General features: G+C 34.0%; 2 protein-coding genes across 2 annotated transcripts in view; both read left to right on the plus strand.

Moving 5' to 3' along the window:
- Window positions 1-8,787: 8,787 nt before the first annotated feature.
- LOC132552016 (thiopurine S-methyltransferase-like) lies at window positions 8,788-14,364 on the plus strand. The gene is made up of 2 exons (XM_060216161.1): window positions 8,788-8,852; window positions 13,456-14,364. The coding sequence occupies exon 2, from the start codon at window positions 13,477-13,479 to the stop codon at window positions 14,176-14,178; it is 702 nt and encodes a 233-aa protein (XP_060072144.1). The 5' UTR covers window positions 8,788-8,852; window positions 13,456-13,476; the 3' UTR covers window positions 14,179-14,364.
- A 2,433-nt stretch (window positions 14,365-16,797) lies between these two features.
- The window catches only part of LOC132551976 (dual oxidase 1-like), a 35,829-nt gene continuing 27,341 nt past the window's right edge, over window positions 16,798-25,285 (plus strand). Inside the window, exons 1-8 of the mRNA XM_060216120.1 lie at window positions 16,798-16,847; window positions 19,272-19,358; window positions 19,926-20,087; window positions 20,194-20,369; window positions 21,582-21,819; window positions 23,118-23,284; window positions 24,547-24,661; window positions 25,155-25,251. Of these exons, the coding sequence (XP_060072103.1) occupies window positions 16,802-16,847; window positions 19,272-19,358; window positions 19,926-20,087; window positions 20,194-20,369; window positions 21,582-21,819; window positions 23,118-23,284; window positions 24,547-24,661; window positions 25,155-25,251 (1,088 nt within the window). The 5' untranslated portion in view covers window positions 16,798-16,801. The remainder of the gene's footprint in view (window positions 16,848-19,271; window positions 19,359-19,925; window positions 20,088-20,193; window positions 20,370-21,581; window positions 21,820-23,117; window positions 23,285-24,546; window positions 24,662-25,154; window positions 25,252-25,285) is intronic.

Below are 25,285 nucleotides of genomic sequence, written 5' to 3' on the forward strand. Positions count from 1 at the left end.
GTATTTTTGTCAAAGACATTACAAATTTAAGGAAACAGAATATCCTCTATAGTGTGCGCACATTTATTCTTCTGTTATTCATCCGTCACTTTAACCACTTATAAAAGGAATTCTTCCTTGGAATAAAATTGGAAATTCATAATTCAAACATGTATAAAAAAAATGTTTATTTTTTATAAGTGTCATTATTTATATTTTGGTTTTCAGGTAAATTGAAACAATTTTGATAATCTGCTAACATACAATAGAAAAATTTGCTCAAATATGTTTATTCTTAAAACTCATTAAATGTTATTGTTTCCAATAACCTGACTGGTACAGAACTGATCTAGACACAAATGCAGTGTATCAGTATTTATAGAAATAAAGATTGTCTCAGTTTTTAGAGAATCTCATACCAAAGTACTGGGTTACCTGTTAATTGATGTAACACTACATTTATCATATTATAACCATAATTCAAATGCCTCACTCACAGCTAAGTGTGTATATATTGTGAATGATACCACAATGTATATATTCTTTTTCGCATAATTTTGATCATTTTGTCATTATTTCACAAAAAGGTTTTATTTTACAGAAATAATTTCATTTCATTAGGAACTCCTACCTGATTCATAGCAAACTGGCTGTACTTTGATGAGTTTACAGAAAAGCTTAATGATAGCTATACCATGACTTTTTACATGATAATTTCATTGTTTTTGTACAGGACTTTTTGGAAACAGTGTTTTCAATTATACGAATCTACTTAGATATTCTGATAGACTTGTTCTTTCAATGAGTGCTTTCTCTATAAATTTGTACATTATTTTCCTATCCTAGATTCTCCCATTGTTTTAAAAGTTATGCAGCATTATGGGGAAGTCATTTCATGCCACGACGAGTGTTTGAAGGGGATATTGAAAAAATTGTTGCCACCTAAAATCGGACACAAATTAGTAACAAGTGCAATATTATGTTATTGATATCCAGTTTGTAATATGGTTTACAAAAAAGTGTCTTTAATGAATTATTTGATTGGCGAATATTGTGGTAAAATTTTCACATTTTCCTTCATAATATTTTTTCATAATAAAGCAAATCTGTATATTTGGTAAATATCATATCAATGTGATTTTAAATCTCTATGGCTGTTTCATAATTTTTATGAGAATGTTTTTTGTTAGTGCAGTATTTTATACAAGATAAGCGTTATTTAAAAACCAATGTAAATTTCCACTTTTTGTAAAATGAAAATATTTATACTTAAAGTTTATTTGATACAGAGCTAGAAATCAAAATTAGTTCGTTCTATGCAAATTTTTTTCTTAAATACCACTACTGTATCTTATTGTAAAGCATTGCCTTTCTTGGTCAGGAATATAGAATTGAAATAATTTTGGTATTACTTGACATCATTATACAATATGTATTTGTTCTGTTTTAAGCCATGAACAACAAATTTGTTATCAGCATTCTTTAGATAGATGTGAAAAATATAGTATATATTTGAAAGATTCACTTTTTTAGAAAAAAAAATTTAGAGATTCACTCTTGTCTATTTAGATAATTGATTTAATTTGACTTCAATTTAATGACTGTAATTTGAATGAAAATTTTAAATGTTAAATTGAATGTTCTCTTTATCTTTATTTCACATAATAAGAAATAAAATTTGGATTCATAAAAATTGTCTTCCAAGCAAAGCCTTCTCTGTTGCCATGATTGTCATATCAAAATAGATCACTGTACATTGTAGAACATTGTAGCAAGCATCATATTTTTTCTATCTAGACATTGCATTTTATTAACATTATGTATAAAAAGTTTGGAATATGTGTATAAATATCATTATCTTGTTGTCAAATTTAATTTTAAAATTTGCTCAATACAGTTGTTGTAACTATTAAGATTTCACAAAGACTAGATATTCTACAAAAAAAATCTTTTTTGTAGAAATTTTGATAAATCTCTGCTTTTTCAAAAATCTCAGTAAAATATCAAGATAAGGAAAAGATTGAAAATTGTTGTTGGTTTGTTATTTCTGCTCAAAAAATTAATGAACAACATTTCCAAAATCTTAATAAATTCTGCAAGAAACACCGCAGTGAAATGACATGATTCATAATCTTTATAAAGGAAACACTTCAATGGGATTTAAAATTTTCCGAAAAAGTTGTTTTAACTTTTGTGAACATTTTTTATTTAGTCTACCATAAGGTGTTAGATACCTATATGGTCTTAATTTGAAGAAAAAAAAAAATCAAAAACTAATACTTTTGTGACATTTTATAAAATCAATTTTATGTTTTATCATTTGAAGTTTGTTACAGGTAATTTAGATTTCTATAGGGTCTTAAATAGTGAATGCTTTTAAACAAATGCCAATACATTATATTGAGGTCAGTACAACCATTTGTTGATTTTGGGTACAACTAGACCAGGAAAGAGCGTTAAGGTTGATAGATTTATCGCAGTTGATTGTTTTGTTGATTTGTACAATATTCTGTTATGATTATTATTCTTTTTTAAACGTTTTTAGATTATACACATGCAAATGTCTTTTATTCTACAGAATTGTAGTTCAGAGAAAATTTAATATATGATAAATTAATGGCTTTGTTTCTTCTGTACAAGGCATGTTTTATCCATGTCTGGCCACAGTTTCACAAATCTCCATTAACTTAAGGAAATCTTAACTACTACAGTAAAGCATTACGTAATTCAAGGAAAAACTTAAAGGAATTTTCCTTATCTTACGTAATGCTTTCCAATGGGCAATTTTAAGGTAAGAAAAATTCCTTAAGTTTAGGAATATTTATAAAACTGGGGCCTTTTGTGAGGTCAATATTGTCTTCAATTATCAAACTAATGTATAAGATGACATTAGAATCAGGTAGATTGGTATATTTCAAGCATACTTGAATGTGTGTTGTTTTGTACTTTAAAGAATTACTATTAAGTTTGTAACAACTTATTAGGAAGATATTGAACTTACTTGTCTATAATTACTAATCCAAATTAAGTTTTTTCAGTGTATAACTAGCTATATGTTTGAGCTCTAACTGTATGCTGCTGTATAATGGAATGTATACATAAAGAATATTTTAGGTTTCAATTTTTCATGATTGTGAAATCTTACCATCAGATCATGTTGGAGGCCTTACATTTTTTGTAAACTGGAAACAGCACAGTTTAAAAAAAAAAATTAATATATCAATGAATTCTTTACTTTTTATATTTATTTTTTTGAGACAAGTATCAAACTCTAATTCTTGGGTTAGCGAATTATATTTTCAAAAGTTTATTGATAAAATTGCCTAACTGCTTTTGAACTATGACGATTTCCCAAGTATTCACTTTGTTGTATTGATGTATCTTTTCATCTTCTTTCCAGAAGTAAAAGGATAAAAATAACTACTTCTCATCAAAAATAAATTGATAAAAATAATATGCTGGAGAAATGTGTATAGGTTTCCTATATAACAAAATTTTATATTCCATTGTCTATTGAATATAGAGACCTGCCTCCCTTTGCTTTGCAATGTAGTCAATGCTATTTTAGTCACAGAATTTTTGTCAGCATAGTCTTTTTGTACATGTGCAATATTTGTTTCATTGTATAGCCAAATAGTTAGCTATTTATGTCGGTTTGTGATTTACATGTATTATTTTTGTTATTGAGCTGGGTAGAACACTGTTATTCAGATAGCTGTTCACAGCTTTTCTTTTTGATTGGCTAATTATGATGAAAGTTTTGATACTGATATTGTAGGTTTTTGGTTATAGAAACTTGGTTGTCACAGTAAACAAATGTTGTTGAGTAAACATTTTAATTTTGTTACAGTTGCCTCCCCTGAATAGGCTATAAATGGCAGGTGTTAGCTACGTGCAATATATAATTGAGTTAAAGCCATTATCTAGGTGACAAGTTGTTTTTCCATTAAATGATTTTGTTAACACATCAGATTTATTCTCTTCAGTAAAATAATCATGACCAAAATTCTACATAGTAAAGGAGGATTTGTTTGATTCTGTTCAGTTCATGTCCTATATTGCAAATTGTGAATATTTCATTGGTGCACAATAGTTGTAAGATATTGTTTGGTATTAGTTTGACAGACTGACTGTATTACAAGTTCTAGTCACGTCATAAATGATTTTTTTGGCAATGTTGAAATCTTTTTGGTTATTACAAGCCTCTGTTTCATGTAAAGCTATTTTAATGAATTTCAGTTCTAAATTGGTAATAACCCTTCTCCCGAAATGATTGGAAAATATGCACAGCTTTGCTGAATATTATCAATCACTCAGTATAAAAGCCAGGATTTGATTTAATAGTGGATAAACAGGGAGTAATATACTTCCATTCTATATTTTCTCATTTCAATTTTCCTTCTAAATTTTCATTTTATTATCCTTTATCATTGATGTCATTCCCGTTGATGCAGTTATAATCGTTAATTGTCATACAAGTATACTTTATCTATTACAATCTTAAAGGTGCTATTCATGTTTCTATATCTCTTCATTTGGCCAAACTGATTTGTTCTTTTTCTTTGGAATTCATGAAAATTTATAAAATTGTAAAACTAGATTGTATAAGTACATGACTAATATGTTGAACTGTTGATATCAGTACAGATTGTTATAATAGCAATGAACAGATATATTGAGGCTGTGGAAAAAATTAAAGCTTTCTTGTAAATTGTATTGCAAGTATGTCATAAAAGAATGACATTTTGAAATTAAGGTGATGTTTTGTTTTTAAATGCTTTCATTTGCTTAAACTTTATTTAACCAGGAGACTGCTGGGTCAGTCATTTTTTCTGTGTTGCCCTAACTTTGGTATTACGATATAATTGCAGTTTGAGAATATCTATGTTTGCCTATACATGTAGCTAAGCTTATATGTATATATCGGATAAAGAGCATTGTTTCATGTAGCCTGGAGAATGATTAGAATAGTATGTACTTTATCATTCATAGATATAGAGTTTTTAACAGATTTTTGATTCCCCTTTACCAGATGAAGCCTTTTATGAACATTTGTTAACCTACAAATGTACTTTCTGTTTAGGGACATGTACAAACATGTTGCTTATCTATTGTCTCCTGAATACATTGTTATGAATAACACAAGACCTTTATTATTTATCCTCTTAAAAAACACTATCTACTAGATTTGTGTCACCATCTTGAAAATAAATATTCAAAAGATATGTTTGTTTAGCGTTCCTTTCCTTATTCATAACTGTCAGTTAGGAATTTTGAATATGAACTGGTTTACTGAAAATGTCATGTACTTATTAAAGTATTTAAAAAAATCCAGCATTGTCCTATAAGTTATCTATACTAGATGAAATATAACAGAATGCAGATAAAACTGTACCCATGGGACCAGTTCACCTACTGTCAGGAGCGTCTCGATATTTGAATGCCTTAATATACATTATATAAGTGCTGATGTGTATATTGTATATAAAAGTGACCAGCAAAGCCAGAAATTTCACTGGGTTGTTCAAGTGGTCAAGGTCAGTTAGTTAGTGTACAATACACTGTATGAAATTGAAGTCAAAGACATATTCCTAAACATTGTACAAAAGATTTAAATGACAACTGGTACAGATTGGTCTGTTTCTGTTCACTGTGGACAACTACAACTGATGACAATTGTCCTTAATGTTAAATACTACAGATGAAAACTGGAACTCAACCTTATGTGTTGTTAAATGAGAGGTTTTAAAATATAAAGCTTCAAAGTTTTTTTAAAAAGTTTTTAGAAGATTTTTGTTAACTTAAGTTGATTATTTATCATCACAAGCCATAGTGAGTGTTTTGTAAAGTTGCAAGTTGGCAACTAACCACAAAGTGAACAGTATTCAGTATCTGTAATGATATTGTTACGTTGACTAATATGATGTATCTTTGTGTTATTCCTTGCACTTTACTGTTGTTTTGATGTTTAAAACAACTTTCCATTAAATTTATGTATAGATATTTTGCAAATTTTGTAGTCAGCTTTGCCAGTGGTTATAACTACTCTGATGTTGTGCCTTTCTGTAGTCTGATGTATGTGGTCAAGGTCAGAGGAAGGATCAAATAAACTTTTTTTTATTTATTCATACACTTCTTTTGCTTTTTCTTTGTTACATAGCTTTTTAGCGCAAATAAAACCTAACTATAAGAATTATTCAATACATTGACTTCCTTTATGAAAATTCACGATTTCTTTTCAGAGTTTTTTTCTTTTACATTTTTGCAAATAAATGCGTCAAGTTACATTTTAAAAAATGGGAATACCGTTACGAACCGTTGATTTAACTGCTACACAGACTTGGAGTATTGATTTCACTCACTTTAACACTTTTATCTGAATTATAAACAATGACTTCATATTTCATATACTGTTTCAAATTTTCTGTTATTCTGAAGTTGCTTTAATTGCGTATTGTGATGAAAAAGTCGTGAAGTATTTTATGTATGATCTGTATGTTAGATAGATTTAGTATCTGAAACGCAGCCATTTTGCTGTTTCTTTCTCTTTATGGTCGTTAATGAATGAAGGTACTGTAGGCTCCACTGTGTTTCAACGATACTTTTATGATGTTTCATATAATCTGCAAATATGAAACCTTGCCTTTCATGATTTACATAAACCTCAATTTTGCATCAGTCTACATCAGAAAATCATTAATACAGTAAGTATTTTGTCTTTTGATTTGTGCATTTGTTTTGTCTTTTGCTCAATTCCCAGGAGTTTCTGAAAATTTCTGTATTTTAAAATCAATAACAGCTAATTCTCTCCCGTCTTACCTTTGACCATTAAAACATTACGCAACAAAATAAAGTTAGATTATTTAAGGTTAATCCATTAGATCATTGATATTATTGAAGTTCTAGATATCATGTATTTTGGAGGCATTTCAATCATGCAGAAAGTTTAGAAAGGTGGCACCATGCATGTTTACTACTACCTTTTGTAAATGAACTCTCTCCAGAACAAGATATTTCTTCTAATTCCAATGCAATATTTTCGTGTGTTCTGAGTTATCTTTCCATGTTGTCATCAGTTAGACTGTGTTTTACATTTAAATGGACGAAAAAGATTGCAGCTTTATTCACTATTCATTGTGTGCTGTTTCTCTTGATATTGAAGAGGCACTATTGATTTGTGTGTATTTTATATAATCCATTTAGAGCAGTAGATGGTAAACTTCAATGTCCATTGCAACATCTATATTCATATGAATAGAAACATCAGTTCAGAATATGTTCTGACCACAATTTTAGTTTATCACTGTCTAAGATTTACAGGGTGGATTAAAAAGACCAGTATTGGTTTAGACTTGATAGGTTTTACTAAAATAATTTTGGATTTCCTCACTGTTTGTGCAACAGTACAAAAATGTCTGTAACTTCTGTTATTAGACAAAGTCCTCTAGCTTTTATTATCTTAATCAATTTGTATTTGTATGAAAACACTTTTCACTTTGGTCCTTTTTACAAACTACATATTTCACCCTTTTACAGAGGCTAGGCAAATGTTACTGCACACTGGATTTTTACTTTAATTAAAAGTTTAATGTGACAAAGTCATTGATCATGATATTGTGTTCTACAAGTATGTACAGTTTCAAAAACAATACAGTTCGTTATGCATTGAGCAACACCTTTACATTCAGCTTGCATAATTGGTATTCCATTATTTCGTTTAAGAATTTTTAAGTGCTTCAATGACCATGTGACTGATGTCGACTTGACATCTAGGTAAGTGAAATTGCGGTAGTCTTGGACAGACCCCAGTTTCATGAATCCTCCTCAATGCAAGGGATTTTCTTAAACTTAAAATTACCCATAGGAAAATAGTACATTCTTTTTGCCTGAACGTAAGTAATGCTTTTCTATGGTGTCCAAATTTTCTCAAGGAAGAATATTGAAACTGGGGCGTGGTTAGCCATTATTATGTGCAGGTGGGATGTCATCCTACCAGATATTGAAATTTCAGGGTGATAACGCTACAAGGTTAATCTCTATCACCTATGGATATGACGTGAAACTCAAGGACGCACACGAGTTGCAAAAGTGCAAAATGGTCTAAAATATTGCATTTAATTTTGGTGAATGTAATACGAATTATTTCTACTTTTAATGTAAATACATAGGTGATCAAATATTATTCATTGATATATTGCTGAAAACGGCTATTAGAAACGTTCTCGAGAACAATAATTAACAACATTCTGTGACGTGTAAACTCCACAGGGCTCTGTAGTCTAACTTGGGTCATAAGAGTCCGTTTACAAAAATGTCACTGTTGACCGAACATGATGTAGCGATCATAAAGTAGCTGTATAGGTCATTGATTCCTTCATGCATGAAATATATTCAGCAGTTTTTATAGTCATTGAATTCCTAATTTAGAAGTCATCGGGTTTGAAAAAGGTCGTGGAAAACAGTTCACTTGATTTTGAACACAAACAGGTAAGCATTGTTTGAACTGTTAGTTAGAAGACTTAACTGGTAAGCATTTGACCCAATGCCTACACCAACGCTAAGGATATTGGCTGTAGGGTCTCTGATATCGAGGGCCACCTTATTTATCTTGTCTATTTTTTACATATTAGCAGTCTGTTGTTGAATTAAGCGTCTGATCTAGATTGATTACCGATTCAAAACCAAAATATGGAAAACGGATTTAATGAAAACAAAGCATTGCACGCTTTATAAGGAAAAGCTCCGAGAAATCCTATAGTGCATTTCACAAGGTATACTCTAGAGGATAGCAGAATGTTGTTAACGCTGAATTTCCGGGTTCATTTGCCGGTAGATAAATTGATATATCATCATCATACATAAACAACAACTAGGTAAGAATAGAAGGAATTACCCGATAGCGTTATGAAACAGCACACTGTGTGTTTTAGTGTTGTAACACGAGATTCGTGGCTGTTATTCTTCCATGTAATATGACGCATTAATTTACACCAATCTTATTAAAATACTGATCTTAATTTACCTTTCCAATACTTTCCGTTCATTACCGGAGTGGTAAATTGTGGCAGGTTGTAATTTACATAAGGTTATCCTAATAACGGCTATACACAATATTTTATGTGTGTTTATGCACAAGACGACCTGCTATAGTTACACACGTGTTAAGAGCTAAATGTAAGCATGTATGTGTGTTGTGTGGTGTTTATATGTACACGTGAAAATATCGGATGTATGACATGCTACGAGATGTACAGGCTTACATTCTCCAGATATGTAGAAGTCATGAACATCAGCAGCTCCAATAACTGTTAGGAACAGTAAAGAAAATGTTGTTTTTATGTTTCTAATTCATTTTTATTTAAAAAATATGATTATTATTAACTTCAAAAAATGATACGTGTACCAAATTGATATATATGGTTTCATTTCTTTATATATATATTATATATATATATATATATGTGTGTGTGTGTGTGTGTGTCTGTGTGTGTGTGTGTGTGTGTGTGTGAATGCTTTTGAGATAGAAATACCTTACTTTGTTATTAAGAACTTTAAGAGGTAGTGGATGCTGGTCCTAAACATGTTTGGCTTTATACAATAAACATGATGCCAGTTTTTCCAACGTTATATTGCTATTTCATGTTTTTCGTCTCTTTTACCGAGTAACAAAGTGTTTGCCGTTACTACCATTTTCGTTTTCGATAATTTCTTCAAAATATGTTGGTAATTCCTCTTACTGTGTTAACTGTTGATTATATTTATTTCATTGTGTATGTAGGAAACACAAGCAATCTTACTTAAATATCATGTTAATTTATATTAAAATTGATAAACGTCTGCAAGCAAATGTTCAGAATAACCTTGTACTGTAAAGGATGCAGCGACCGTATTGGATGATATAAAAGAGGAGGACAGCAGATCATGGATTTATTTTGTAATGATATTATGTGGAAACACAATTTTCAATTGTAGGAAACACCAGTCTCTATACAAAATGTCTGCTGAAGGTAGCCATAAGGACGATTGCAATGGTCCTGAAGTTAGAAGTCACAAAAATGGAAAACATGGGCACATCCTTACAGATCAACGTCATGGAAATCAAGAAAGTCATAAGCGTGAAGGTCATTGCCATGCTGACGAAGGACACAAAGGGGACAGTCATGAAGGTCATGAACACAGAGATGAATGTAACCCTCATAGAGACGAAGGTCAAGGTCACTGCCATAAAGGTCATGAAAAGGGTGAAGATCATGGTCATGGTCATCAGATAATGGACGCTAAGGCATACACGGAATATTGGAAGACCGATGACGTCATCATCAAAGAACCTCATGAATGTTTGATCAAGTATCAAGAAAACATTCTAAGAGATGGCATGGAACGTCTCAAAATCCTTGTACCCATGTGTGGAAGGGTCTTTGAGTTGAAATATTTCGCAGACCTTGGGCATGAAGTGGTCGGTGTAGAATTCGCAGAAATTGCCATTCAGCAGTTTTTCAAAATATTTGATATTGGTTACGAGACAGACCCCATTGACGAAACTACTGGTACGGTTTATAGGAGCACGGATGATAAGCTGAATATCCTGATATACTGCTGTGACGTGTTTATGTTCGGACCACACCTGGAAAAGGACTTCCGGGCTGTCTGGGACTCTGGTGCGATGCATTCTCTACAAAAGAATCAAATGATGGACTACGTGAGAGTTATGAAGTCGGTCCAGCATTCGACATGTAAAAGTTTGGTGGAGTTTACTCACCCAAGCTGTGGTGGTGTTGTATCAGCAGCCGAGCTCCAGTCTATGTATGGAGAAGATAAGACAGTCAAAGAGCTGGGTTACACCAAAACAGCGAGAAAATATTATATCGATTTTGAAATAGAAGGGTTCTACGTGTTTCTCGTTTCTCCTAAGTGACCATGCTTCAGATCATTCCGAGAATGGAATAAATTATCATTATAGATCAGTTATGGAATTGTATGTTTGCTTTTCAAAAGAAACTATTCGTTTATTCTTCTTAACGTTCAAGTACCATAAACTATGCATTTTACACGTGCTGTATAAACAATCTATCTTAGGACACTTAAAACAAGGAAGCAAATAGACTGCACGTAGCGTTTTCTTCTGACTGGTTAATGTCAGTTAGAATAAAAAGTTGGTCGATTCCTTACTGCCTCGTTCAATAGGAAGTCAATGCTCGTACGCTTCCTTTTAATAATTTGTTGATGAAGGTGACCGTGAAGTCACTATAACATCACACTCCTATCTTTACTTATTGTGTTATAAGATGAAGGTAACCGTGTAGTCATCGAAATGTCACACTCCAATCTTCTACTGATTGTGTTATAAGATGAAGGTGACCGTGTAGTCATGGAAACGTCACACTCCAATCTTCTACTGGTTGTGTTATAAGATGAAGGTGACCGTGTAGTCAACGTCACACCCCAATCTTCTACTGGTTGTGTTATAAGATGAAGGAGACCGTGTAGTCAACATCACACTCCAATCTTCTACTGATTGTGTTATAAGATGAAGGTGACCGTGTAGTCAACGTCACACCCCAATCTTCTACTGGTTGTGTTATAAGATGAAGGAGACCGTGTAGTCAACGTCACACTCAAATCTTCTACTGGTTGTGTTATAAGATGAAGGAGACCGTGTAGTCAACGTCACACCCAATCTTCTACTGGTTGTGTTATAAGATGACGGTGACCGTGTAGTCAACTTCACACCCCAATCTTCTACTGGTTGTGTTATAAGATGAAGGAGACCGTGTAGTCAACATCACACTCCAATCTTCTACTGGTTGTGTTACAAGGAATGCTATTCTGATGTTGACAGTATACGGTTACCTCTGCTTAGTGATATTTCTCATTACACAAAAAACTTAAGAGATTTCTCGATAAGTCAATAATTAGTAAAACTATAATTTATCAATTTCACACAATATTTCTTAACAATTGACACTGTTATATAAAGTTGTATTACACTCATAAAAAAATATTTCCGCCACATTTTAGCTGATAATGGTTTGGAGTAAGATTTGTAGTCTATCAACAATGTAACCATAATCTGCACAATATGTTAAAGATCCAGACCCATATCTGAATTACTGTTTTTGAGTAAGACTGACCAGAATGAGGACGACGAGGAGACGATCCCCAGACAGTGTATCGTTTAGTGTAAAGAAATATATACATTTAGCTTCAATAAGTAGTATACGCTTATCCACGTACTAAACATGGCCAGATTTTCTTCGTGGAAAGAACTACATTACTCCAAGATGTCGCTATCATTTTTCTTACATTTTATATCATGGTTGAGATATAAAAACATACATTTACATGCATTATTTCATACATATTGTTCATCATACTAATTAAAGTTTCTGCATATGATTTATTACAAGGCTATCGCGAAATCGAAATCATCATGTAAAACTGACTTCAAAAGAGCACATCGGACCACGCACGAGTTTCATTTTCATGTTAAACGTTAAGAGTTCGATATAGTAGAATCAAACAATGAATTTAACTGCATCATACAGCAGCTTCGTCCATCTATGACTCGTCAGTGACACCGAGGGCGACTTCAATTATAAACCTTGGAGGCGACAGAGAAAAAATTAAAGTGATAAAAGTTTAATCCAGGATGGGGCGATGCATTATCCCAATAATTCAGTAACTTTCGTAAATCTGATAATTGTAGAAGAGTGTAAGAGCAAATATTTCAGTTAACCTGATATTGACTGCCTGAATCAGATTTCAGTTATCTCCAGCTTTGTTTCTGTCATGTTTTTCTTTATTACTACAAATATATAATTTCCACCTTGTACATGTATAAATATTGAAACAGCTTTGTTTCTGTCATGTTTTTCTTTATTACTACAAATATATAATTTCCACCTTGTACATGTATAAATATTGAAACAGCTTTGTTTCGTTTTATGTACTTGTAATCACGATTACTCTAATAGGCATATTGATATTTTCAAATAAAATTATTGATCGGCGTTTTTTTTTTCTCTTATCTCTCTAGACTTTCAGTAAAGAAGACAATTCTGGAACTTTAACACGTGGGAAATATTACCAGAGAAATTAGTGTATTCTGCGTAGTGTATCATATATTAGCATGAATTGTACTCGCAGTGAGATCAGTTACAAAGACAACGACCCAATATACTGAAATTGGGAAAGGTGAAAAAAGATATTTTGAATGTGTAATCAACTATTGATTTAAGTTTTAAGTGTTAAGTTGATAAGCCAAAACACATTGGTTTCAACGGATAGTGATTTCTGTCCCAGCAATATGCAGTGTACCACACAAATAACTGTTATGTAACTTATTTCAAAGAATAATATTCCCTATTTGTAAATCTCGCTTCGTCATGGTCCATTTTTCTACCAGGACGACATCAAGTCGCCAGTCTGATGAATGCATTCCGTATAAATAATATTTCGATCGTTTGTATTTTGCAGAAACAACTGTGATCATTCGTGATGTCAAATGAAGGTCAAAGTAATGCGGAACCGGAAGAAGAATACACACCACCGGGTGTTGAAGAGTATTCTGAATACTGGAAAAAAGATACAGTCTTTCTGAAAGAGGCAAATGAGTGTTTACTCAAATACCATGAAAAACTCATGGGGGATAAAAAGCACCAGAAGGTGTTTATTCCTTTGTGTGGGAGAGCTGCTGAGCTGAAATACTTCGCTGAACTGGGACACGATGTTGTTGGCGTGGAATTTGCAGAGATCGCTATACACCAGTTCTTCGAAATGTTTGGCATCACTTACGAAACGAAACCCTTGGAGGATCCTGATGGAACGTTATATACAAGCACCACTGAGAACATGAATATTCGGATCTATTGCTGCGATTTCTTCAAGTTTAAGCCACAGCTAGAGAAGGATTTCCAGGCCGTATGGGATGCTGGCTCGCTGTATTCCTTACCATTGTCACAGAGAGAGGAGTATGTCACCGTCATTAAGTCCATATTAGCACCGGAAAGCAAGACTCTGCTGATGACCGATGTTCCCTGCTTGAGTGATGAAGTGACGACGAGCGACCTCAAACAAATGTACGGAACAGATTTTACAGTCGAAGATCTGGGCTACACTAAGACAGAGAGAAAAGATTATGAACAGTTTGGCTTAGAGGGTTTCAACATGTTTTTTATTTCCTCTGGTGTTGTTGTGTAACGGGCGCAAGGTTGCGCTGATCCGTCAATTTTGTATATGGATGGAACTTTTATGTGCCCCTCCGCGTGTGTTGATGTATTCTCACCGTTATGAAACATTTTATTTTAACGGAGCGTTGTTCATTCATCGTGCTATGTCACAAACGTCATGAATTGTGACCCTAGAGTCGGGACTATAATAAACACATACAACACACAATGTATTGGCATTTTCTGTAACTACAACATGTTTTTTCAATTGATTAAAAAAAATATGATTATTTGTAATTAACAACCCTAACATTCCATACAATTATTTTATTAGCAATCTAGAACATGTATTTCAAATTTTTATTTCAATTCATGAAACGTTTATTTAGTTTCCCAAATTTAAGTACAAGTTATAATTATCAACTTATTGAAGCCATTTTCTCAACAGATACGTATCAACAACATGATAGCTTATATATATAGATATTATATATTATTATAAATATGTAGGTACACTATATAAGAAAACATTGAAAGGACTTAAAATGGGAAAAAAAGAGAAGAAATGCAATGTAATACACGCTGTAGTGTATATATTATGTAGATATATAAGTACAAGTACCGTGTATACTAAAGGTTCGTGAGAACACACAAAATATCCATGATGTTCAGTAGGGGACAGAAAGAATGGTAGAATAAGATAATGGAGGAAGGGAGGGAAGAATGATAGATGGAGAGTTAATTAAGGATTAGATAAAACCTTATGGACTTTAAAACTATGTTTTCGGTCAATGATAATTCCGCTCTCCCTGAAAGGATATCTATATAAAGGTTGTGTAGTAATGGCCCAGCTTTAACATAAGATTAACTAGCTACATAGGCAACATCAACAAAAAGCGAAAATATTTTTTTAAAATCTAGACGTTGCAGTTTTCATGTTACTTGATCTAAACGTTTCACGGGGTTTGGTGGACCACGAAAAGTTTTTAAAACCTGTTTCAATCGACAAGTTATCATTTCAAATGAGAAATGAATTTTGATAACATAATGGGGGATGTATACTGTTACATAGGTATTCCTTCACATATTTCTTCATCTGCATTGAAGTATGCCAAACATTGTTACTTGCAAAACTATATTTAAAGCACAATTATACCTCAGTTTCGTTTGTGAAATGCTCAGTTTTCTGTCCCCAAAGCTATGGAAAGGTTTTTAAAAATGAAAGAAAGAAAGAAGATCAGAAGAGAAGGGTAATAAAGATGTTTCAGAATCAAATCGAAGCTGATGGTAAAAAGAAGGTAATTGTATTGGAATGTCAATCATTCGGGACGATTGTTTCCATCTATAGGTAGGTAAGGATTCTGGACAACTGCATATAAACCAAAATGTTTGCCAGAAATGTCTCTTAGATCCAGATAAATAAATCCAGTTGACAACAGTTCAAATCTTGAGGGAACGACCTAGAAAAATTACGAGAGATTAGTTAAATGTGAACTTTTAGGATTGAAAGTAAAGGGGGACTAACGGAAATGCGTTGTTATAGACTTCCGTATTAAACTCTCTAAATCGGCCTTGTCCAAGTGACCGTGAACTCGAATCGTCTTCTTTACTTCGCTGTTTAATCACATGAGTGTCCACGGTCTTGGGCTTAAAGCCAGCAGTGAATGCCAGATTTCTCGATAAAGATTTTTTTGCATGTGCACGTGGGAAATACATTGGTTAATATTAAGTGAGCTAAATACATGTTACGGAGTTATTCGACACGACACCCCTGTTGAGAAAGTGACACTATTTTTTTTACTGCAAACAAATTAAATATGCTCAACGCTCAGCAAGTGCAGAAATTGTCCGCATATATTTAAAAATTGTGTGTTATTCGTAGTTATATCAATATGAAATACTTTCTGACGCATGATTTTATTCAGTGTCCACAGAAATACGTTCGCCAACCGGTGTCATCAACGTCATCAGTGTCCTAGGTTACAACAAATTATGCTCCTTAGCATCCCTGACGAGTCATAAAGGGAGCAAGCAGTTAATTCAATATTCGGCTCAACTGTATCGAATACTGAATTTGTAAAGAAAGGTCATAATACATCGTTTGCCTTTTGTGAAATACATATAGATATATGTATATAACAGTATTTTTATTGTAATTTCTACGGCTGCTATACTCCGACCATCTTTGCTCAAGACAGTGAATTTTAAAGTTATGAAATTCCTAAATATCGTTGCAAAATTGAAATTGATTCACAAAGAAAAGAGTACAATAAATAATTACCAAGTGTCTATTTTAACATTGATACATAAATTTAGATATAGGTTTTGATTATCAAGCCTTCGCTGTCGTCATCGGTATGGCAATTGTCGTCGAGAACATATCGTGATATATCGCACACCATCACAAACCGATGCGTTTTGTTTAATTTTTAGGCAATACGATTTTCCGACAGTCTATTATCGTCGGTCGATAAGTCAGTTTCAAGAGATTAAGTGTTTCCTGAATAAGGCCGGTATGATATAAACCTTAGCATGCGTGTTTAGGAAGGGTTTTCCTGTTTGTACACTGACGACTCATCCTTATCCCGGGTCTGGCGGAAACTTGTACGTATTCCGAGTCAAGAAAGCGATACACGCCGGTCGACGAAGACAAGATGTACGCCTCGGCTGCTGGTTTCTTCCTTCTTGCTGCTGTTTTCGGTAAGTTTTTTGCTCCTGGTTGCTCTCTATGGTACGTTTTTTAATTTATGAAAATGGTATTCAGTTTTTCTTTCACTGTACTTTAAAAGATTAACACTGGTGTTCTTAAAGAGAAAACTGAAAAGGCATTGTTTATAGCCCAACAAACGTCACTTCATTGTAAAATACATATCCACAGTTTAAAGGCGATGAAGATTAGTTGTTTAAGCGTCGTGTGAATAGGTTGAAACAACAAGCATGTTTCATGAATAGAAACGCTTACACAAAAAACATATGAAATGCATATGCATGCATGTTTTTTTTAAATGTAAATTGGAATAAATATGTGTAGAAAGATGTATACACGTGCACGTATGTGTCAATCAGATATCATGTATATAATTTTGTATGATATCTAATCAGTTAGAAGTACCTAGGATTTTATTGGTTGCTGAGTTGGTTGTGCGAGTTTATTACAGACAAATACGACAATACTAAACATTAGCAGGGGTTTTATAACAATGCTAGTGTTTTCGGAATGAAGCATTTTAATTTCAATAATACGATAAAAACACAAGTTTTATTTCAAGCATTCCATGACAAATTTCTCATGATGGAGTACTATATCCACTAAGAAAGATATTGAATGTGTCTCTTACAATCTACTACTATTACTACTAAAAACATAGAAACGTGTGTTTCGTTTTTAAGGAATTTAACGTTCTCGCAACAACCAAAGTTAAATGTGGACAGGTGTCAAGAGAGAAACTAAGAATGGTAAGCAGTCCACGGCAAGATAGAGCAGACAAGAAAGAAATGAAACATATCAGCATCCCAAATGATACATGATACAAGGGGGTGGGAGTGGGGTGGGCGGAGGGGGTGTTGGTAAGGGGACAGATCTATTTGAGTCTTTTCAGTAACCCCCTCCCGTCCTTAGTAAAAGAAGAGAGAAGTTTGGCGGTGACAGTAAAGAACATAATTTTTCATATAAGGCGATATATATGATAGGTACAGAGTACATATTAGTGTTCGGATATCCTGATTGTCTACATCCAGGAATGAAGCTGAATTGCCTAGATGACTGTAATCAAATTCTTGTTATACAACCTCGACGTTTTCTGTCGGTAAAACAAACGTACAGTTCAGACTGATAATGTTATATCAGTACAAGTTAAGTTTATCTTTATGTAATGATATCGTGTTATACTCGCTTTGCACTACGTGTCAATGTGAGTATCATATACACACATTTTTATTCACGTTCTTATGGAAAACGACATAATTAAAAGAACGTGTAAGTGCAGATACGCTAAGGACAGCAGACTTGTGCTGGTATCTCTGTATAAACGTTTCCTGAATGACAGTTTAATACTTTAGGACCACTTAATACAGCTCTGAAATCCGGAAGTTTGAGATCAAACAACATCATCATTAGACTTTTACTCCACAGAATTTGACCATAGGATTAGCAATTGGTGCAAAGTCTCTCTAATTCCATTGTGTACTAAATCTAAGGTCATGCAAATAATACAAAGATGTCTAAGTGTGGACGGGTACCGATTAAAATCACTTGTAAAACATCTATCCATTCAACAAATGTTGTCAAACATGTTATACAAGCAGAACTCATTCTCTCGATACATATTTTAACAAGTTTAGCCCAGGTACTTGGTGTAACAGAATTATACGGAAAGACTGTGACATAAGTTAGCCGGAAGAACAGCTGGGGTTAGAGTCTGATCCCACACGTAATCTGTAATTGAAATATATTACAATCCTGTCAGATTTTCATTTTAAGGTTCATTGGGGTCGACCTTTTGTTTTGTTTAAAATTCTTACATTTTTCCATTTCTGGTTTGGGCATAGATGAATGCAACAGCCAGGCTTTAGAACTCTTCAAATGAAGTTAATAAAGTTAACCTGCAGCAAAGAGTGTGATTTTCGCAACTTTCCAAAATACTTGTATACCATCTTAAATTCCCTTTAACACGCTCTCAGGTAAATACTTACGCTGTGGTGATAATCCTGGATATATGTTGTCAATGAATATACAAAAACGGCGTACTGTCGCCAGAGCATGAGGTTCGACAAGAACAAACATAAAGGGGAAGGGGGAGGGGGGATGAACCTTCGACGGCATATTTGATAGGACTAGTGTAACAGAGAATATATAATCAAATTGTTATAGAACAACCATGGACTAAGTTGCCATTCAAATTTATTTTTTAATTTATTGTCCAGGAACGTATAAAATATTACAAGGTATATACGTCCCTAAGTCATCTTCTGGCCAATTATGTAATGTGCATGTCCTAAAACATGACCATTTTGAAATAGTAAGGATGTTTTCTAGAAATCATTTAAACCCAAAGTTGGAAAAACTAGAAGTAGATTATGATTCTCTGCTTTGATTATTCAGTATACTGGGTTGATATTTTACAGTATCAGCACAGGAGGAGACAGAGCCAGAACTGGCTCCCCTAGATGGCTGGTACAACAACCTGCTCCACCCAGAATGGGGTGCTGTTGGTAAGCTTTTTGATTAAAACTTCAATTCATTTGTGAAAATTGTTGGATCTGTATTATGTAGTCTTTAAATATTAACTTTTAATAGGGCATTCAGAAAATTGTTACATATTTTATGTGTTGAGAGTACTGGTGATAAGTTAAACACCAGTTAATTATTTCTGTCTGATCAGACAATAATGTTACAAATAACATTTGATTTTTTTTTTATTCTATCATCTTATAATAAGTATAATAATTTTCAGGAAGGAGACGTTTAAAAACCTGGAATCTCTCTTAGATCAGTTTTATAACATAAAAACCAATGAGTACTTTTATTGGAAGTCTTTTTTTATAGAAATACGATCCCGATTTTCCATGTGTTATGGAATCATAACATGAAATGTACATGTTAGTCTTTCACAATATGTTTTATGTTGTAGTGGTAATATTTTATATATTATCATTTCCATTGTGTTCTTTCCTAGTAAATTCCTAGTAAATTCTTTTATGATGGTAAGTGAAATACTAAGGTATATTGAAACGATCAATGTATATGTAACTAATATGTGATTTCACTGTTCGTTTTAGATACCATCTTGTTGCGTAAGAGCCCGACTTCCTATGCTGATGGAGTCTACCACATGGCTGGACCGAATCGACCAAATCCTTTTGAAGTTAGTAGAGTGGCCCACAGAGGCATCATGGGATTGGGGTCGGAGAGAGGTCGGACTGCCCTCATGACTTATTATGGTAAGATTTGCTATAAGAAAAGTTTTTGGTGATTTTAGAAATAAAACAGAATGTTATGTATGAGCTTTGTGATGATTTGCTAAAAGTAGAATATATTTGTTTCCAGGGCAACAAGTGGTGGAGGAGATAATGGATGTCCAGAGACCTGGGTGTCCAAGGGAATATGAAAATATGGTTGTTCCTGACAATGATCCATTGTACACACCTGGAATTCAGATGCCCTTTACTCGTTCACGGTTTGATGCCAGAACTGGGCAGTCACCTAGCAACCCAAGACAACAGGTAACTATGAAAAGACAAGCTATATAGATTTCTACACTTAAAAACCTGCAGGAAAACAACAAAAACTTTACACTCTGAAAGGTGCAAATGATATGATGTGCTTGGTAACCCATGACAGCAGGTATGTGTAAATGCTTTTTAACATTAATGAATAATAGAGACTAGATATATATATATATATATAGTTGTAATAGGAAAAAAAATTTGCACATGATGTTTATGCTTGTTAGATTCCAGATCATGATGTTTCTTGACTTGTTAGCATGTCAAACTATAAAATAATTGTTTATCATGCATATCATTCAATGCAAGAAGGACAGACCAAAAAGCAGCATGTGTGTTTACACTTTATTAAAGAATTTATATCATAATTAACAGTACTGGCAAAAGCAGAGTGTGTGTTTACACAGTAATATGCTATTATCATAATTAACAGTACTGGTAAAAGCAGAGTGTGTGTGTTTACACAGTAATATGCTATTATCATAATTAACAGTACTGGCAAAAGCAGATTGTGTGTGTTTACACAGTAATATGCTATTATCATAATTAACAGTACTGGCAAAAGCAGAGTGTGTGTGTTTACACAGTAATATGCTATTATCATAATTAACAGTACTGGCAAAAGCAGAGTGTGTGTTTACACAGTAATATGCTATTATCATAATTAACAGTACTGGTAAAAGCAGATTGTGTGTGTTTACACAGTAATATGCTATTATCATAATTAACAGTACTGGTAAAAGCAGAGTGTGTGTTTACACAGTAATATGCTATTATCATAATTAACAGAACTGGTAAAAGCAGAGTGTGTGTGTTTACACAGTAATATGCTATTATCATAATTAACAGTACTGGCAAAAGCAGAGTGTGTGTGTTTACACAGTAATATGCTATTATCATAATTAACAGTACTGGCAAAAGCAGATTGTGTGTGTTTACACAGTAATATGCTATTATCATAATTAACAGTACTGGCAAAAGCAGAGTGTGTGTGTTTACACAGTAATATGCTATTATCATAATTAACAGTACTGGTTAAGCAGGATGTGTATGTCTATACTGTATTAAGGAATTCACATCATCATTATTAAGTTTCACTGACTTCATTTCATAAATTTCCTTTATGTTCATCATTATGAGGTAGTATTGCCTCTAAGAAGGTATTCGACTTATTAGGTTAGTCCTTTTACCTTTGGTTTTCTGTTTCAGCTGAATGAGATCACTCCATACTTGGATGGTCAGCTTATGTATGGACCAGCAAAGGCCTGGACAGATGCTATTCGGGCATTTGATGGTACTGGGCGACTGAAGGCCTTGGATGACAAATACACACCACTTCAGGAAAGCTTCCCAGTAATAAATAACATTCGTCTCCCATTTGCTAATCCCCCAAACCCCAGGGCAAACACTGTTGATGAAAGATTACAGCCTGTTGCAAGATTTTGGCGTAAGTATAGTTTGATATATCAATATGTTGGTATATTTTGTCACAAGCTGAGTCTGTTTGAAAATCATTTTCAGATTCCATATGACTCATTTAATGGAAATGGACTTTTTATAAATTCTAAAAATGTAAAAGTGAATATTTCTTTACAAGATTAAAGTAAGAACTCACCAATGCTGGTCGGGAAATTAGTCATTCACTGCTTCTGCAAAAGGGTGAATTTAATACGTCAGAGGGAATGACTCCTTCAGTATTGCCACATGAGCAGGAATTTGAAAATAAGATCTGTAGAGAAAAGTGATTTCTTTAGAATATGACATCAATGTATTCACCAATATACAACTGCCACATTTTACATGTGATAAGCACTTTGAAGTTTACAGTGATATTTGCTTAAAGGCTGAGGTGGGGGTATAAAAGGGAAACATCGAACAACAAGAAAATGGCTGGAAATACCAAAATTTGAGTCATTTGTCCCAGGACATGCAGAGTTTTGGCCCTATAAACAGTTCTGATATTAACCGTATGAGATACCAGAGTTTGGCTATGAATAGGGAATGATGGATTTCTTTTAGCGCCCTGCTTTGGTATGATCCTGGGGACTGATAGTGTTTCCCATATCTGATCTTCTTGATGTATGGTCACATGTCATGTATTTTTTCATCTCTTCATCACAATCTGAAATCATCAACACAGTTGTCATTTGATAATATTTTTTATGTTTTTGTGTCTGATAAGATTTCCCAGAACTATTGTTTATGAAATGTTCACTATTACCTTAGCATGACCTCCTAAATTATGTTGGTGCTGATTGGTTAGCCTGAGTTCAGTCATGACTGCAATGCATTGCTCTTGAAACCTAGTGTTGCAGCATTGTTTGTTATGATAATTAAAATCTTAATCAAGAGTTTCTTTAGTGTTCCCAAGTCATAAGAGCATGCAGGTCCCTTGGGCCTGCTTGTTAGATTATTGTTAACATTCAGTAACTGGAAACATGGTTACTGTCTTATGAATACTTTGTACAAAGAAACTTTCACTGCAGCTTAACTTTCACACATTTTGCCCCTCTGTCAATAAGATGAAAATGTAACTGTGGCTTAGTGCCAAGTTACAGCTCAAATATGTGTTATCATGTTTTAGGACAAACCTAACAAGGAGACAAATAATGGGAGGGTGAAAATAACACGATTTTGTAATTTCAACATAGAAATCCCTTTCAATTTTGTCAATGTGACCTTGACCTAAATATGTAAAAGGAAATTTGAATTGTTGATGATGAAATGGTTTTGATGTTTAAACAGGGTTGGGAAATCCAAGAGGTTTTGAGAACCCTTTCCTGCTGAGTATTGGAGTTATGTGGTTTCGCCTCCACAACTTCTGGGCTGAAATGATCAAACAAGAACATCCTGATTACACCGATGAGGCTCTATTCACCGAGGCAAGGAAGTGGGTGGTGGCTATTCATCAGGTACGTTGGTGAGGGTAGGAAATGGGCAGTGGCTATTCATCAGGTACGTTGGTGAGGGTAGGAAATGGGCGGTGGCTATTCATCAGGTACGTTGGTGAGGGTAGGAAATGTGTGGTGGCTATTCATCAGATACGTTGGTGAGGGTAGGAAATGGGCGGTGGCTATTCATCAGGTACGTTGGTGAGGGTAGGAAATGGGCGGTGGCTATTCATCAGGTACGTTGGTGAGGGTAGGAAATGTGTGGTGGCTATTCATAAGGTACATTGGTGAGGGTAGGAAATGGGCGGTGGCTATTCATAAGGTACGTTGGTGAGGGTAGGAAGTGGGCGATGGCTATTCATCAGGTACATTGGTGAGGGTAGGAAATAGGCGGTGACTATTCATCAGGTACGTTGGTGAGGGTAGGAAATGTGTGGTGGCTATTCATAAGGTACATTGGTGAGGGTAGGAAGTGGGCGATGGCTATTCATCAGGTACATTGGTGAGGGTAGGAAATAGGCGGTGACTATTCATCAGGTATGTTGGTGAGGGTAGGAAATGGGCGGTGGCTATTCATCAGGTATGTTGGTGAGGGTAAGAAGTGGTCGGTGGCTATTCATAAAGTACATTGGTGAGGGCAGAAAGTGGGTGGTGGCTTTTCATAAAGTACATTGGTGAGGGCAGAAAGTGGGCGGTGGCTATTCATAAAGTACATTGGTGAGGGCAGAAAGTGGGTGGTGGCTTTTCATAAAGTACATTGGTGAGGGCAGAAAGTGGGTGGTGGCTTTTCATAAAGTACATTGGTGAGGGCAGAAAGTGGGCGGTGGCTATTCATAAAGTACATTGGTGAGGGCAGAAAGTGGGTGGTGGCTATTCATAAAGTACATTGGTGAGGGCAGAAAGTGGGTGGTGGCTATTCATAAAGTACATTGGTGAGGGCAGAAAGTGGGCGGTGGCTATTCATAAAGTACATTGGTGAGGGCAGAAAGTGGGCGGTGGCTATTCATAAAGTACATTGGTGAGGGCAGAAAGTGGGTGGTGGCTTTTCATTAAGTAAGTGATATATGAAATTAGGGCTAAGTGAGTTTATCCTATTTTGCAACAACTGTTTTCCTTCTCAATTACCAAGGGGCATAATATCATCATATTTGCCAGGTTACCTGAGATGAAGCTCAGCAAACTTTGACTGTGACCATTAATTATTTATAGTTTTGTGAAAAAAAAAAAAAACACTAGTTGAGTGTTACAGGCCAATTGGGACGTTGATTCCTTTACTATTACAGAAAATTACATTGTATGACTGGCTGCCAAGATGGCTTGAGATACAAAGCGATGGAACAATCTATGACCTCAATGGAACATCTTCAACACCAGAGAGACCAACTTGTCCCTATCAAGGTTTGACTTAAACAGATTTTATGGCAAACAATTAATTACAAAAGAAATGAACACAGGTTTAAAAAGTTCATATGGTGCATCGTGATGCACGGTTATGGTGTGATAATGACAATATGACAATAATAACAATGACGATTATGACTATGGTGTAAGATGATGCATGATTGGTATGTGAAGATTTAAAATTGCTCGAGGCAAGTTACTCCTTTTATAATTAGTTATATTTATATGGTAAAAAGAGATGAGATGGCAATACACTACTTTGTATCCTATAATGTTTATTGTGACAAGTTAATGAATGTTGGTTACCTCTGTTTATGATTGACTCGTTGATGTTTTAATATTTTGATTGATGTTTTACCTTATTTTAAGATAAAATAGATTTTTTTGGAATGATTAATATTTTGATCACTGTTTTATTTGATAATTGTATTTTTTTTTCTCATAATGAAATGATAATTACTGATAATAGTCCTTGATTTGCTTTCTAAAGGTTATAACCCTAACATCCACCCAGGAATCACACACGAGTTTCAGACTTCTGCCATGAGATATGGACACACACTTGTCACCCCAGGTTTGTGGCGTAGGTAAGTGAAAAGGGTCCAAATTGAACATAGCTTA

This window comes from Ylistrum balloti, unplaced genomic scaffold (genome assembly GCF_031769215.1).
Source record: "Ylistrum balloti isolate Yb309-2 unplaced genomic scaffold, AGI_CSIRO_Ybal_v1 Utg370230, whole genome shotgun sequence".
NCBI lineage: Eukaryota > Metazoa > Mollusca > Bivalvia > Pectinida > Pectinidae > Ylistrum > Ylistrum balloti.